Here is a 13,689-nt window from a genome sequence, read left to right on the forward strand (position 1 = left end):
AAAGGCACCGAAGTTTCGGTCGAGTTTTTTGACTGGCTTGTTCTGCAAGCGCGGATCCTTCCAAAGCGGCCCCTGTGGGTTGCCGATAAGCTCTGATATTTCATCATCGCAGTCGACAAGGCCTTCGAGAGACTGTTCCAACGTGTTTAGCAAGATAGCATGTTGAGCCCCAAGCCTTGTGGAGTGCTCTTCGAACTAGCGGCGGCATCGCCTTGTTCGAAAACCCTTCAGAGATTAATCCCTTGCACATATGAATCGAGCTGGTTCACAATCAGGGGAAGAATTGCAAGGACAATGCCGGTCGTTTCAACCCCGATTACTATCGCCGCTTCCGCAGTGTCAGAGAGACGAAGACGCAACCTTCGACAACCGGGTCTGCAGGAGCAGCAAAGAGGTCAGAGCAGAGGCGGCGCTCGCAGTGGTGCGGCTTAAAGCGATTGACGATTGACGATTGAGGAGACCCCACTCACACCCCATCACCCCACTTCATTCTGAGCCAATAGAGCCGCATCAGAAGTTCGTCTCTGCCGTTCAGCCTGATCAGAGTCCAAGCGCCATTGTTGCCGTGGACAAGATTAGCATATGATTGCTTCCTACTTCCTATTGAAATCGATCAATTGAGGAAGGGTGACGAGACCCTTCAAGTCATTACAGCTCCTACCACTCGACCACGGAGCTGACAATTTCACCACTTACCTAGTTGAAGACGACACGGGCGTTCCTCTGGTGGGATTTTCTACAGTAATCAGTTGGTTATCGAGACTGAGCACCAAGCGACTTAAACTACATTCACCATGACATCGTCCATCTCGGCTGCGGTCGTTGATTGTCTCAAATCTTTTGACAGACTGATGATGCGCGCCGAGTTGGCTGCACACGCGAATGATGGTCATAGAGATTCATGGGCTTATCAACACGGAAGGCTGCAAATCTGGGCCGGAAATATCGGCGCTCATCAAACAGGAAATTTGGCTCTAGACTATCCGCCGAGAGATGCGTCCCATGGCAGGACTCAAACGATCAAGCTCCTCGAACGGCTTCGTCGAACGCTCGAAGATGCTGATGATTTCCTGACCGAAGGCGAGGAAAAATATGAAAATATATTGGCTGATGATGGACAGGAGACAGAGCTACAGCAGATATATTGTGGTCTTGTCAACACCATTGATTACCTCTTCCAATTGAGTATGATCATCTGCAGGCCTGCCGCTCACGATAGGCTCCTAGGGACCAAGTGGCTAGATGCGGTCGTCTTTGAAAGTTTTGATCGCGACCATGCAGCCAATAAGTATCTGAACGCCAGCAAAATCGTTATTGATGGGTTAGGAACTGCTATATCACAACGGAGAGGTGTACTCAAGTATCGAGAAAGACATCGCAGCAAACTCGGAAAAGGTATCGAGCATGTAGTTAATACTTGGGGCGATGGAGAAGAAAATAGTGATGCTGTGTCTGTTGACCTCTCAGAAACTATCGCGACCAATTTCAAAGAGCCTCATATCGACTTTGAGGAGACAGCGTCAAACTCAGGGGCTTCTCAGACCTCCTATACTCCAAGTCTTCTGGACAGCAGTGACAAGATTACTGTTCCCTACCCACCAAAAGAATCCTCCAGCGGGAAGCCTTTCGAGTGCCCATACTGTTTCTCCTTTACCACAGTCTCGAATAGGCGATCGTGGATCCGACATGTTTTTAGGGATTTGATGCTCTATGTTTGTGTCTTTCATGGTTGTTCGGCCCGGGAGAGACTTTACGAGAGTCGACGCGAATGGTTTCAACACTTACGGATAAGGCGCATCCCATCGATTGACCCAGATAAACTCAAGACTGTCCGTTAAACTGCGGAGCTGATGTGCCAGCTGTTCTACTTGAAAAACACCTAGGTCGCCACTTGGAAGATCTAGCCTTGTTTGTCCTTCCGAAGAAAATTTGAACCGTTAACAGGGATCCCTTGTTGCGACCGAAGAGTTGGATCAAGCAGACAGCAATTCTTCCGATGAAGAGATATCCGGTCCGAATCTGAGGCCTGGACTCAACTTTCTCGACTCATTCGCACATGGTGCCCGTATTGACACTAGTGGCTCTGGTCTCACGGGGGAAGCCATAAAGGAGCACTCTGCAGAGTTAAAAAGACAAGAGTCAGGGGCTGGGTACCGGCAGAGTCAAAAGTGGGACAACGGCAGTGACTCCGATGATAACGATGACGAGCTTTAGCCCATCCACTTCTTTGTTCCCGGCGAAAACATTAGCGCCTCAGTCTTAGTAGACTACGTTACAAGATACCTCGACCCTGCCGTAGAGATAACAACGGCTCGCCATCCATTCGTAAGGCAATGGACATATCTTCGGCTCATGCTGACCTTTGGTGGGATAAAACGCGAACAGGCTTGAGCATCCTAGTAAAAAGAGCGTTGAATGCCGTAAGGCCCTCTCTATCGATTATCGGTTCATGACTGAACTTCTCCCTTGCGTCTAGGCTAGCATTCGCGATCTCATCAATGATGCAAAGACGGGGATCTGGAAATGCAAAGTAGTACGCTAGTTCATGTCTAGACACTGTAACAGAGCACTTCTGTGTTCGATGTGTACGTTCAACAACGCACAGGCCTATTCAGCAGGTCGGGAATTGAGAACGCGATTCTGGTTGACTCTGACAGGGCAACACCACCACCAACACCACCCCCAGAGAGGCAGCAGCTCGGGCAGCGAGCGCCTAGCACGGCGACGACATTGAGAAGTAGGAACGGGCCGATGAAACACTCAGGAATAGGTAGACGGCATCAAAAGCATGGAATACTGATACTCTGTCTAAAATGTAAAGAATGGCACTCATACAGCACTGTAAACTGTCTCGCACTCCCCCCTACCAGTCCGTTTTGGTTTGACATGTGACTAGACAACTCTTCCCCCTGCTACCACTCTTCCAGCCCAGCCCAGCACAGCCACTTTGCCTTGTTACAATACAATTTATACTGGAGCTGATGGTTTTCCAGGGGAGTATACAAAAGATCCTAATCAATATAGAGACTCGGATACTACCCGACGCCGACAGAAAAAGGGTCCTTCCGATGGCAGTACTCCTCGACCCCAGCGGCCTCGAGGAAAAGGAGAAGAACCTTCTGGTGGGCCCCAGCAGGAGAGAGATGCAAACCTACCAAGTACAAGGGGTGGCTAAAATCAGCTTCAACCACCAGTACAGCCGGTCCCGATATGTTCGACTCACTGACAAATCGATATCAGGCCTGGGGATAAGGACCAGCGGATTCTAAATGGGGGTGGCAATGTACACCTAGTGCTCAACACCGTCGACCTCCGGCTTATAACCAATCGAGCCGGAGATCTGGTCGCTAGATCTGCCCATAGTAGAAGAAGTGATTATTATATCACATAGGGTGTTGATGTTAGGGACTAAGGACATATGGAGTGGGACTCGGAAATATCTGGCCTGTTTACTCATAAGAGAAACGCATTCAAGAATCTTCACTCACTTGTGATCAACGATGTTGACAGGAACCAATAACTTTCTTTGGTCTTACCACGGCGGCAGCCCCTTTGCGGCCGCCTGTACCTTCCATCACTGCCTCCATGTTGGCAGATCCAGACTGTCGGAATATCCTTTATAGTCCAGTACCGGTTGGGCCCTCTTCGGGGCGAGGGCCGGTAGTGGCTCTGGACTGGACATCGTCAACCTCGCTCGTCATCACAATCAAGGCCACTATAACCCGGCCCAGACAACCTGGAAACAACGAAATGGCAAGATATGGATGGCTTGAAAGTTGAAGACGGGATTTGCGATTCGACCGATAGGGCGGGCAAGGTTCGTCAGATGGCGCTCTCCTAGATTTTCGGTCCGAGCTTCGAGAGGATTCACGTCCACATCCAGTTGGTCGATCAGCACCGCTTTTACGACATTGGTAAAATTTGAGGACCTTTCGGTACCGCTAGGGCTGCCACGATGGTTCCTTCAGGGCCGCTAGACTAGGACTTTGTCGTTAACTGCAGATGGAGAGATACTGTAGTTAGAGTCTTGTGGAGGGGTTGGAGCTTTTGATGGATTCTGACTCTTGCAACGACTCATTTGCGCCACCGCACAGTTGTACGGCCATGCATACTCTCTCGTGCGCTTTGTCCATCTTCACTTGAACTTTGAGGTCTCACATTATCCTTCACACTTCGACATGCATTCTAGTCCTACACTACTGCGCTTTAGATGACCTGAAACGGAAATTTGTTCCTTCTCCATAAAAGCAGAAAAGGAAAAGCAATGCAAGCATTATTCTTTGTTCTGATTCAATAGCCTCCTGTCTCTCGTCGAACTGAATTCGAGACGGGTTTGAGCGACACTTCGTCTGATGGCCCTGGGATTCTAAGATAACGGAGAATAATACAAAGCGACTTGCTCAACACGTACAAAGTCCAAATCTACCACCTGACTCCCAGGCTATGCAATGCAAAGTCCAGCCAACAAGTCTTCATACAAGTATGAAATCACCGCGTCCTTCGATGGACTAATCATCAACTTAGCTTCTGGAACTCTGAATCGAAGTCCAATCCCGCCTGCTCCGGCTCTGCCCATACATCATGTTCCTCCGTCAACGTTGCCAGACCCGGATGGTACGCCTCAGGCTGGTAATTTAGCTCAAGCTGTGGTGCAGATTGATATGCAATTGGCCTGGGGATTTCATGTGCCGGCTCCGCACCACCTTCGTAATACACGATCTGGTAGCTGGGATCCAGTTGTCCGAGACGAGGGTCGAGAATGTCGTGCTGAACGGGTACCACCATCGGCTGAGGCGCAGGATACGTTGTCAACAGCTCCGGGTGCTCGGCGTGCGGCATCCCTACTAGGCCCATTGCGGTTTGGTACTGAGGGAACGGCTCATCCAGCCGCCGATAGGTGATATCCGACACTTGCTCGTACGGTCCCATAGCGGTTGCAGGCTGATAATAGTCGCCAACCATGCCGTTGGAGCTGACCATTATCTGAGCAGGTGCGTACGGATTGCTCATCTCATATCCCGACAAGTGATGGTGCTGTGGTGGTATCACCCGGTGGTATACAGATGGCCTGTCATCGAATGGCGTCGAGGATGCACTTCTGCTCTCGAAGCGACGGGTGCTGCGACTGCGCTTAGAGCCCTTGACCGAGCCTTCCCATTCCGGATCGCTGTCACTGACGTCGTCACCATTTCTTACCCTCTTCCCTGCCTTGTTTGGTGCGAATTTGTAGTTGGGATGGGCAGCAGCATGGTTGTCACGTTCAATGATGGCATATCGCTCGTACAGATCTCTGACCTCCTTCGGTTCCAGAGGCCAGCTTGCGCCTGTCACCTGTGAGACAACCTGGTGGTTGTTCTCCTTGCAAAATTGCTTCACTCGCTCCGCATACGCAGATCGATATAACATGAACGAGTTCATCGGCCTGGAAATATATCCTTTCCTTCTTTCAACCTCTGCGAGTCGCTCTTCGACCGGACGATTCACCCATAGTCCCATATCACGGACAGGTGTCTTATAATCCTTTGTGAGGATGCTGAGTGGTTGGTCGACCGCAGGTCCTCCCTTTTTGTTGCTGGCTTTCTTTCTCAGATTTTTACGTGACTTTGGTGACAGTGAAGCACGTGATGATTCAGTACCTGCAGGGCTCGACGGGGTACCGATTGTACGACCGCTGCGCGTCAAGATGCCGATATTTTGAGGAGGAGTGTGAGATGGAACGGATCTAGCCATGGTCTATTTTGGTCAGTGTGTCGCGTTGGCGAGCTGTGGACTCCAAACTTACTTGTTGCAGCGTGGAGTAGATCGGGGCGGGGGCTGTGTGATAAAGGGATGGGTCGCCATAAGGATCCTGCACGAGGTGAGCATCTGCCTACCATGTTTGTGCTGTGATTAACTTACGTATGTTTCGTGCGAGATAATCTCTGGTATGATTGATGCTTGAGGCATTGGCGGTGTGAAGGGCTCTGGCTTCACAATAACTGGTGCGCTTGATCTGCTATCGTCGCCTTGGATGTAATGGCCATCGGCTGAATGAGGAGGTGATGGGGGGCGTCTAGTGACAGAGTGTTGGGCCATTCGTGCGGTAAGTCGTTCCAATTGCAAACGGAATTGTGCAAGCTGATATGAAGTTGAACGTGACCTTTTGCCCTTGTTGTCACACCCAAATAATCAAGCACCGAGATATCTTGCCGACTGGAGCGAATGACAACTATATGGGATAGAAAGGGTTTGATCTGTCTCCTGACTGTTTGGGGCATTCGCTTTATTATCTGAGTCGATGTTCCAGATTTTGTATCGAGCTGACAGCACCATCCAATACAAGTCTTAGGCTTGTCAGATTTGCTATCTGTCGCCCTCCGTTGGAGTACGAAGCCGTACAATGGAGGAAGCGCTTTATCCCAACGGCACTGCTTTGACGGCAAAAACAATTGCTGAAAGACCTCCGTTGTCCTTGGTGAGACTAGGTTGCAGATGCAGATCCGTCTTTATGAATTGTCGCAGCAACCCGTCGTTTGAACGGGAAGAGGATTAAAAAGGGGTTTGCGGTGTTCAAAGAGTAAGTGTCGGTATGCTGCAGTATAGTTGGAGTGTGATACTTGCGGTGAGGAGGAAGGCAGCCTTCCCAGACTGACTTGGATGACGCCAGAAGCAGTTGGGTTTGTCTCAATTACCCGCGGGATGATGGATAGCAATCTCAACACCGAGACACTGACTGCCAGCGAAACGAGGATCTTTGTTGATACAAGAAAAAAGGGAGGAGAAAGACTCTGAGAAGTGAACATATCAATCAATAGGCAAGAGTCTCGGCCATGTTGCTCTGGGAGCGACGATGGTCGCTTTCAGCTGCAGCTGTTGCCGCATCCGGAAACATGGCGAAAATGTCGCTTTCTGACAACGGTTCCTTTTGTTTTCGGTTCGATGAAAGCAAAGGGAAAGGAAAATGGGTAACTCCACGGGCTGCCTCATCCATGCAACCAGAGTACCAGGAGTCGTGAGCGGTGAAAGGAGTAGCCTGGTCCTAGGAGCTCTCCTTGGGTCTCTCCATGAAGCGCATCCGGTCTCTCCAGCCTTCAGAGGACCTCGGGAATTTCCCTTGAACACACAGGTCCATCTACCAATCATGTCGAGAGCTTATATTGACTTAGACAAGGTCAAATCGAATAAGCAGCTTTTCAAGAGCCTTGTTCTTTGAGAGAGGAAGTCGATGAGAATCAGGTTCTGCTCGGTGTGCTCTAGGAGGGGGCGTACGGTTACTCCACAGTCCCCTGCCAATGCACGGGCCAGTACCAGTCACATTCCTCTTGCTTTCCCAACAACCGCATGCAGTCCATGCTCTCGCTGCTGCGAGCGTTGAATTCGGGCGGGTCCTGATTCTGACTGAGCGGTGATTTGCCGAAGGTTCGCTGTCGCTGACTGGCTACCGACGGGTTGTCTGTGTGACGAACGTCCCATATGACAGCGGTCACAAACATGATCTCCATGGAACCAGCTGTGGCATTCCATAATCTCCGATACGCCGCACACATGTCCACCACAAGTTTTTAAACAGTCTGCTACCTAGGTCTGGAGCCGTGTCATTCTTAAGGCCCGAAGGTTCTCCCTCTACAAATCTCCTGATGTCGCTCAGAGCAGAATTCTAAAAGCATTTTCGATGCTGAAAGCCTTTTCTCTGTCTCTAGCATCAAGTCGATTCAACTGATGCGAAAGCTCAATGGCAGCAGGGGCCCACCAGCATCCAGCCCGCTACCGCTTCGCCCCTGCCTTAGCCAGAATTCGGAGCAGAGTTGATTTTCGATGACTTCTCGATTTTTATCCGTCAGTCTAGGGTGCGGCATCCTTCACCCAAGTTTCAGATCACTTCACCCAACCAATCAGGTTTGTAAGGCTCAATAGAATTCTCCGAGACTTCGGATTTGTCATGGACCAAGATTATATGCAACCTCACAGGGATTTAATCCACTCGAATGGAAATCTCATCTGCCCGGGTTTGCTTTCAGTCTTTTGAGCGAATCTTCCCAGCCATCCTCGAAGCGGCATACCGACTACCGACACGCAGCGGCATGCCCCAACCGATGCTGGTGACTGGCATGCAGACGCCATAAGTTTTCAATCTTGCCGTTCGCCTCTCAAGCCTGTACAGCATGTGCTGGACCCACCAGTCCCCGAACTGTACCAAAGTTCGCTTCCGCAGAAAACTCTGTTTTCACCCAATTGCAGTTGAACTGTAGATCATCTTCCTCCTTTAGTCTCGTTAGGAGCCCGGTATACTTTCAAAAGGTGCACATCCTGTAGATCTTGTCGGTGTCCTCCTCTACCTGGAGTGCGTCTTCCTCCACGGTACATTCGCCCGTCATTCCGCAACCCGATTCTTGTGACGTCCCCGCGTCTGACATACCAAAAATGATAGTTTCCTCTCACACCTAGGAGCACCGGGTAGGATGAACTTATCTTGGCTACTTGCTCGAAGGTGCCTTTTTCGCACACTCCACCGTGCTCAGGATACCTCCACTACCAAACAATCATACTGGGTTGTTGAGCCCTGCTAGTGAAAATTCCAGGTTCCGGCCCTACAGTTATTTACCTTCAGGGCGTTAGGCTACAATGGTGTCGAGGCTCACGCCTCGTTCGCCGTCCCCTGGTACTCGAAATACTACTCATGCCTCTTTATCGTACTTGGCGGCGTCTGCTTGATGTGCATTAGGACATAGTCTTGTCAAATAGATGGACTCGGTTCAATATACCTTGCGTTGGCACGCAGTCACACTTCAGAGCCCCATTTATGACTGGACTGGGAAGCGGAGAGCCAAACTGCCGCGCGGAATCCAGGATGGCTCCCATAAAGCAACTGGAGTGTGTGGGGACGAGGCACGACATATGAGGCGGCTCTGTCGACGGGGCAAGATCGGATCTCACGATGGAAGGGAGCATTTGGCGGATGCAGCATTTGCCTTTCCACTGGCTTGCCTTTGCAATTGGTTCTAGTTACAACCCACCCCGGATCTACGTCCCCAAACGCAGGCTCCATTGGAGCAAGCTCTCATGGGCGTCTCAATTGCATTAAAACATGGTCTTAGCCCTGGTTACCCGCTCCACGTTTTCGCGTTCCTTTCCATTCCTTCGCTATTCTTCGAGATTGATTCTAGGGTGCCACATCCCCCGGCAGTGGTCCACAACTGAGTCCTGACCGACTGGCCTTTTCATGCACGGCAGTACCCCTGTACAAGGACTAGAATTTGCCTATTTGCGCCCTGGTCTCACCCCTTGCTGCAGACTAGTTACTTCCTCGATGAGTGGTGCCTGTCAATTGACAAATACAGCAAGCAGACCTATCGGAGTGTTAACAGGGACGCTGCAAATATCCTCCAGAATGTCAAGGTTCTGTATCTGAGCAGCCTCTCAACCTGCTCGCCTCAACTCACCTTCAAGCTGGATTCTCTCAAAGACATTTACACACACACTCGTGGGGCCCAACCCTACTTGTCCTTGTGTGCAACAATAACGCATTGTATTCTTTCTACTATGGAGGTGGAACATGGAATCAACCACTATCAATGGTACTGGGCGGAGTATTCATGTTCAGATTATGGAAGAATTTCTGCACACTCTATCCAAATTTCAAGCCTGGATGATGGGAAGCATAAGAAACGAGGGAGATTCTGCCCCAGTGAAAATGGTGGTCCGCCCACCAAAAACCTCATTTGGCCTATCCGCGGGAAGAGTGTGCAAGAAAGGCCCGGAGCCCCGGGAAATCCACGCCTCGTTAGGTTTGTCTGGTGGTAGAGGGCGCTCAAAATCCTTGCCGCTGATCTGTAGCGCTAGCCGATACCCTTTTGGGAGGAGAATGTTGGTTGGCCATATCTCGACATCGAGCTCGTATACCCTTCCCAGATCTAGAGGCAATACCTCGTCATGGCTGTGATATGGTCTGTAAGGAAGACTCTTGGATGTGTCCAGCTTCCGATGAGATGCTCGCAGCCAGCCTTGGGCAAGCGGAGTGTGAGGGTCGATAGTGCCTTGGAAGTCGACCTCGCGGTTCTCGGGTGAAAAGGCCTGGAATGTCACGAACAGATCCATGTCCTCCGTGGATGAAGACGCAAACAACTTGGCGGCCAATGGACCTGTGATCTCCGTGTCGTGTTCCAATGGCGGTGAGGTAAATGTCAGGCTCTCCTCCATCGCCATGTAGCTAAGACTGGAAGATTTCGATGGCTTTTCCCATGCCAGGAGAGGTGACGATGACTGATTTGCCTCGAGATACATCCTCGTCCACTTTGTGTTTGGCAATGGCCAACATGGCTCCTTTCGAAGCTCGAACTTGTCACTGAATGGCCGTCGCAGATGCAGGAGCACAGGGGCCTCCCTGTCCCAACCGTTATCGATCCCCTTGAGGAAATGGTCAAAGAACCTCTTCTGCATGGCCATCGGCTCGTTCAGGTAGAACCACTCCTCGTGCCTACCCGGATGACATTCGAGCCACTTCTGTTTCGAAGCCGCTTGCGTGAAAGCTTCGAAGTTGCCTCGCGGGTGGAGGCCAAATCCAGCCCAGCTCGCCGCGCTTAAGAACGGTACCGTGACCTTGCTCCAGTCGGCGGAGCGAGATCGGTACCATTGACTGTCTAAAGGTCGGGCAAGGACGTCCTGGATAGGGTCACAGCGATTGTTTTTCAACTCCTCGTCAGAGAGCAAGTCAGATTCCGGACCGCTCGCGATCTCGTTCATCCAGGGATCCAGGACCGCTTTCGGATTTCCATGTTGTACGGACACGACTTGTCTGGGATACCAGGCTTCAAAAAAAGCATTGGATTGAATCCCGCCGTGTCGCGCAATGTCTCGATAACAGTCCGCCGCACCCTCCCAAGGGATCATGGCTGTGAGGTGCGGGGGCTGCAAGGACGCGACCAGCCACTGCGTGATTGCGTAGTAGGAAATGCCACTGAGCCCGACCTTGCCGTTGCTCCAGGGCTGCGTGCCCGCCCACTCGATCGCCTCGTAGTAGTCCCTGATTTCCCGCGGCGAGAACACGTCAAGGTAACCGGGCGAGCGGCCTGCTCCTCTTGAGTCGACGCGGATGCAGATGTACCCCCACGGAACCCAGGTCTCTGGATCGACCGTCTCCCAGTTCATGTACTCGCGTGAAGAGCCCGGTAAGACGTCCGGATACGTCGAGATCAGCCACTCCCACTGCGGCTTGAAGCCTACACGGTAAGGTACGCCCTTTCCGTACGGTCCGAGTGTCATAATCACCGGATGAGCACCAGAATCGGGTCGAAACACGTCTGCGCGGAGGACGAGGCCATCGTCCATAGAGATGGGGACGTCCCGCTCGATGATCATTGCGGCTGTTGCGCAATCTCGAACAAAAAAACAGGATGGGATATGCAAGTGCTCTCCCGGCAATGGGTTCAGCTCAATCTACCTTCTTTCCTTCTTATATATCCTTGAAGTCCAGCTACCCTGCATTGCTAGTAAATCGTTCCGTCCCCTGAGAGCTTCCCCGCTCATTGCCGGTTGTACGACAAAATAGCCTGGCTGCGGAAACGGTACGACACATCCGTACGCATTCAGGCCGAACCATGGATGAAAAAAGGGATGCTAGTGCCTAGAAAGATACATTCATCTCGCAAGGACCGATCTGGACCCCCGCAACTGCAGCGTCCAGGCTGGGGAACTGCAGGCATGTACGGCTCGTACGAAGTTGAAGGGCGGACAGCAATGAAACCCATCTTTTTTTTGGTCTAGTGAAAGGGAGCTCAGCCTTGGCGAGTTTGTCAGCCATTGGGGCGCCGACTGCATCCAGTATGATGTGCGTATCGGATCCGATCTGGTAACCACTTCGACATCCCTTTGCACACCAACTATTCGTCAGAGGCGGAGAAGATGCTAACGATTCTCGAAGGAGGCAACCACCTCATACGTGTCTGTGATCTAGGACGAAAAAGGCGTTTGCAGCAGACCCCGGAGTTTCCGTCTCTCGTACAAGAAGCATTTCTCAGTCATCTATGTCATAGTTAGATGCGACTTTGTGCCATTCGAGTAAGACTGTCGTACCATGCCTTGCCATTCGAGGTCAATCAAACGAGGTGCCTCGGCAGATTCGATCCACATGAGCGAGATTGTCCGAGCAAGCAGTTTCGCATCGAGTTGTTGAGGAGCACCACCATGCTCTATCAGAATAGCTCCTTTCAAATTGGCTGCATAAGGACGCGAATTTCGCCGCTGCTGAGAATTGCGGGCCGCCCAATCGCGCTGGCAAAGGTGTTGGGTTTTTTGTTTCGTCTTAGTTTCTTGTTCTCAGCCCAGAGGGTTAAACGACTCGTCGAGAGAGGGCGAAAACTATTGGCTTTCAGGATACGGGAGGCTCCATGGCGCTTCCTCGGAAATCCAATATCTTGCACCGTACCAAGGGTAAAGCTTTGCGTAGATCCATGAATACACATATATTTAGTCGAAAAGAGGGCGACCACCTCCAAATATCTTCGCAGGGCTGCATTGCAGGTGGTCTAGGCTCGCGTGTGCTGCTATGTTCCACTATAATAGAAAGTTCTAGCATCTGCTGATACTGAGGCAACAGCGGGAATGGCGACGGTCCCCGACGGCACAAGAATCGCTGGATTCGGGATGTAAAACCTTCCTTCATGGGTTTCTTGACATACGAAGCCTCATATCTGTTTATGAATTTCCCTGCGATTTTGGCTCTGTCCAATTTGCAGATGTCATGATTGCTTTGGAATGTGGACACTATAGAAGCTAGGTGACTGATATAATCCTGGCCGTCGACACATGTCGACATCGCAACTGAAATGTGATTATCAGCACTGGAGCCTCGTACAACCATCAGATCGGCGAGTTCAGGGGGCCGCAGCGTAGCGCTGTGTGATCCGAGGGGGGAGATGAATTCTCCCTCAAATATGACAAGGCCCTGAAGTTGAGAGATGACAGTCGCAAAAAGTATAATTTGCAAAGAGAGTCCCTCGGCATCTACTCCAAATGTTGTGCCATACGTGTTGTAAAGAATTCGTTGAGGTCTAGAGAGAACATTTTAAAGTTGCCGCAATGCCCAAGGGAAACACGCACACCCGCAATGTGCCGAGAGGATCAGGGCAACGATTGAGCTCGGATTTGCAGAGACCAAGATGCAACTCTCGCAGCAGGACGAGTCTCAGAGTCGTTCCTGATAAAGCATTCAAATCTGCGAACGTATCACAAGACAGTGCATCGCCATGCACTTTATACAGAGTCAAACGCAAATTCGCTTCAAAACGAGACGCAAACGGACATCCACTGTAAAATCCAAGCTCTAGGGGCCTCTTTGGCGCCCCAGTAGAGATCCGGCTTGGAGAGAACGAGTCAAATCTCCGTACCGTCGCTATTGACGCTGGATGAATGAAATTGCTCGTTGATCGAGGCAATTCCGGTAGTCCATCTAGCTCAGAGAAAGCCAGTAGGGCGTCGGCTCCATTCACGTGGTGGTGTCAGTATATTTTCTCAACTGCAGTGATACGCATGTTAGATTAGATATCCTCTCCCAGTACATGGCGCTGCTTAACATGTAGTCGCGGCGTTTATCGAACATGGTAGACAATGTGGTCCACGTGGACTGCTAGATACTCCCTCTGCGCTATCTCTAATGCACGACCGAAGCTTCGTGTGTCGGGCCTAATATGGACGGTATTGTAGAGAAGAGATGTT

The 13,689-nt window shown here is 51.0% G+C and overlaps 3 protein-coding genes across 3 annotated transcripts; 1 reads left to right on the forward strand and 2 right to left on the reverse strand.

The window, feature by feature from the left end:
- Nucleotides 1–794: 794 nt before the first annotated feature.
- Nucleotides 795–2,214, forward strand: Z519_03612 (uncharacterized protein; the record flags this gene model as incomplete). Its single annotated transcript, XM_016761362.1, has 2 exons — nt 795–1,829; nt 1,945–2,214. 2 exons carry the CDS (start codon nt 795–797, stop codon nt 2,212–2,214), a joined length of 1,305 nt encoding a protein of 434 aa, XP_016621700.1.
- Nucleotides 2,215–4,515: 2,301 nt separating this feature from the next.
- Nucleotides 4,516–6,075, reverse strand: Z519_03613 (uncharacterized protein; the record flags this gene model as incomplete). The annotated part of the gene is made up of 3 exons (XM_016761363.1): nt 4,516–5,733; nt 5,783–5,848; nt 5,899–6,075. 3 exons carry the CDS (start codon nt 6,073–6,075, stop codon nt 4,516–4,518), a joined length of 1,461 nt encoding a protein of 486 aa, XP_016621701.1.
- Nucleotides 6,076–9,615: 3,540 nt separating this feature from the next.
- On the reverse strand, nt 9,616–11,334 carry Z519_03614 (uncharacterized protein; the record flags this gene model as incomplete). Its single annotated transcript, XM_016761364.1, has 1 exon — nt 9,616–11,334. The coding sequence occupies one exon, from the start codon at nt 11,332–11,334 to the stop codon at nt 9,616–9,618; it is 1,719 nt and encodes a 572-aa protein (XP_016621702.1).
- Nucleotides 11,335–13,689: the final 2,355 nt, after the last annotated feature.

This window comes from Cladophialophora bantiana, assembly GCF_000835475.1.
Source record: "Cladophialophora bantiana CBS 173.52 unplaced genomic scaffold supercont1.5, whole genome shotgun sequence".
Lineage (NCBI taxonomy): Eukaryota > Fungi > Ascomycota > Eurotiomycetes > Chaetothyriales > Herpotrichiellaceae > Cladophialophora > Cladophialophora bantiana.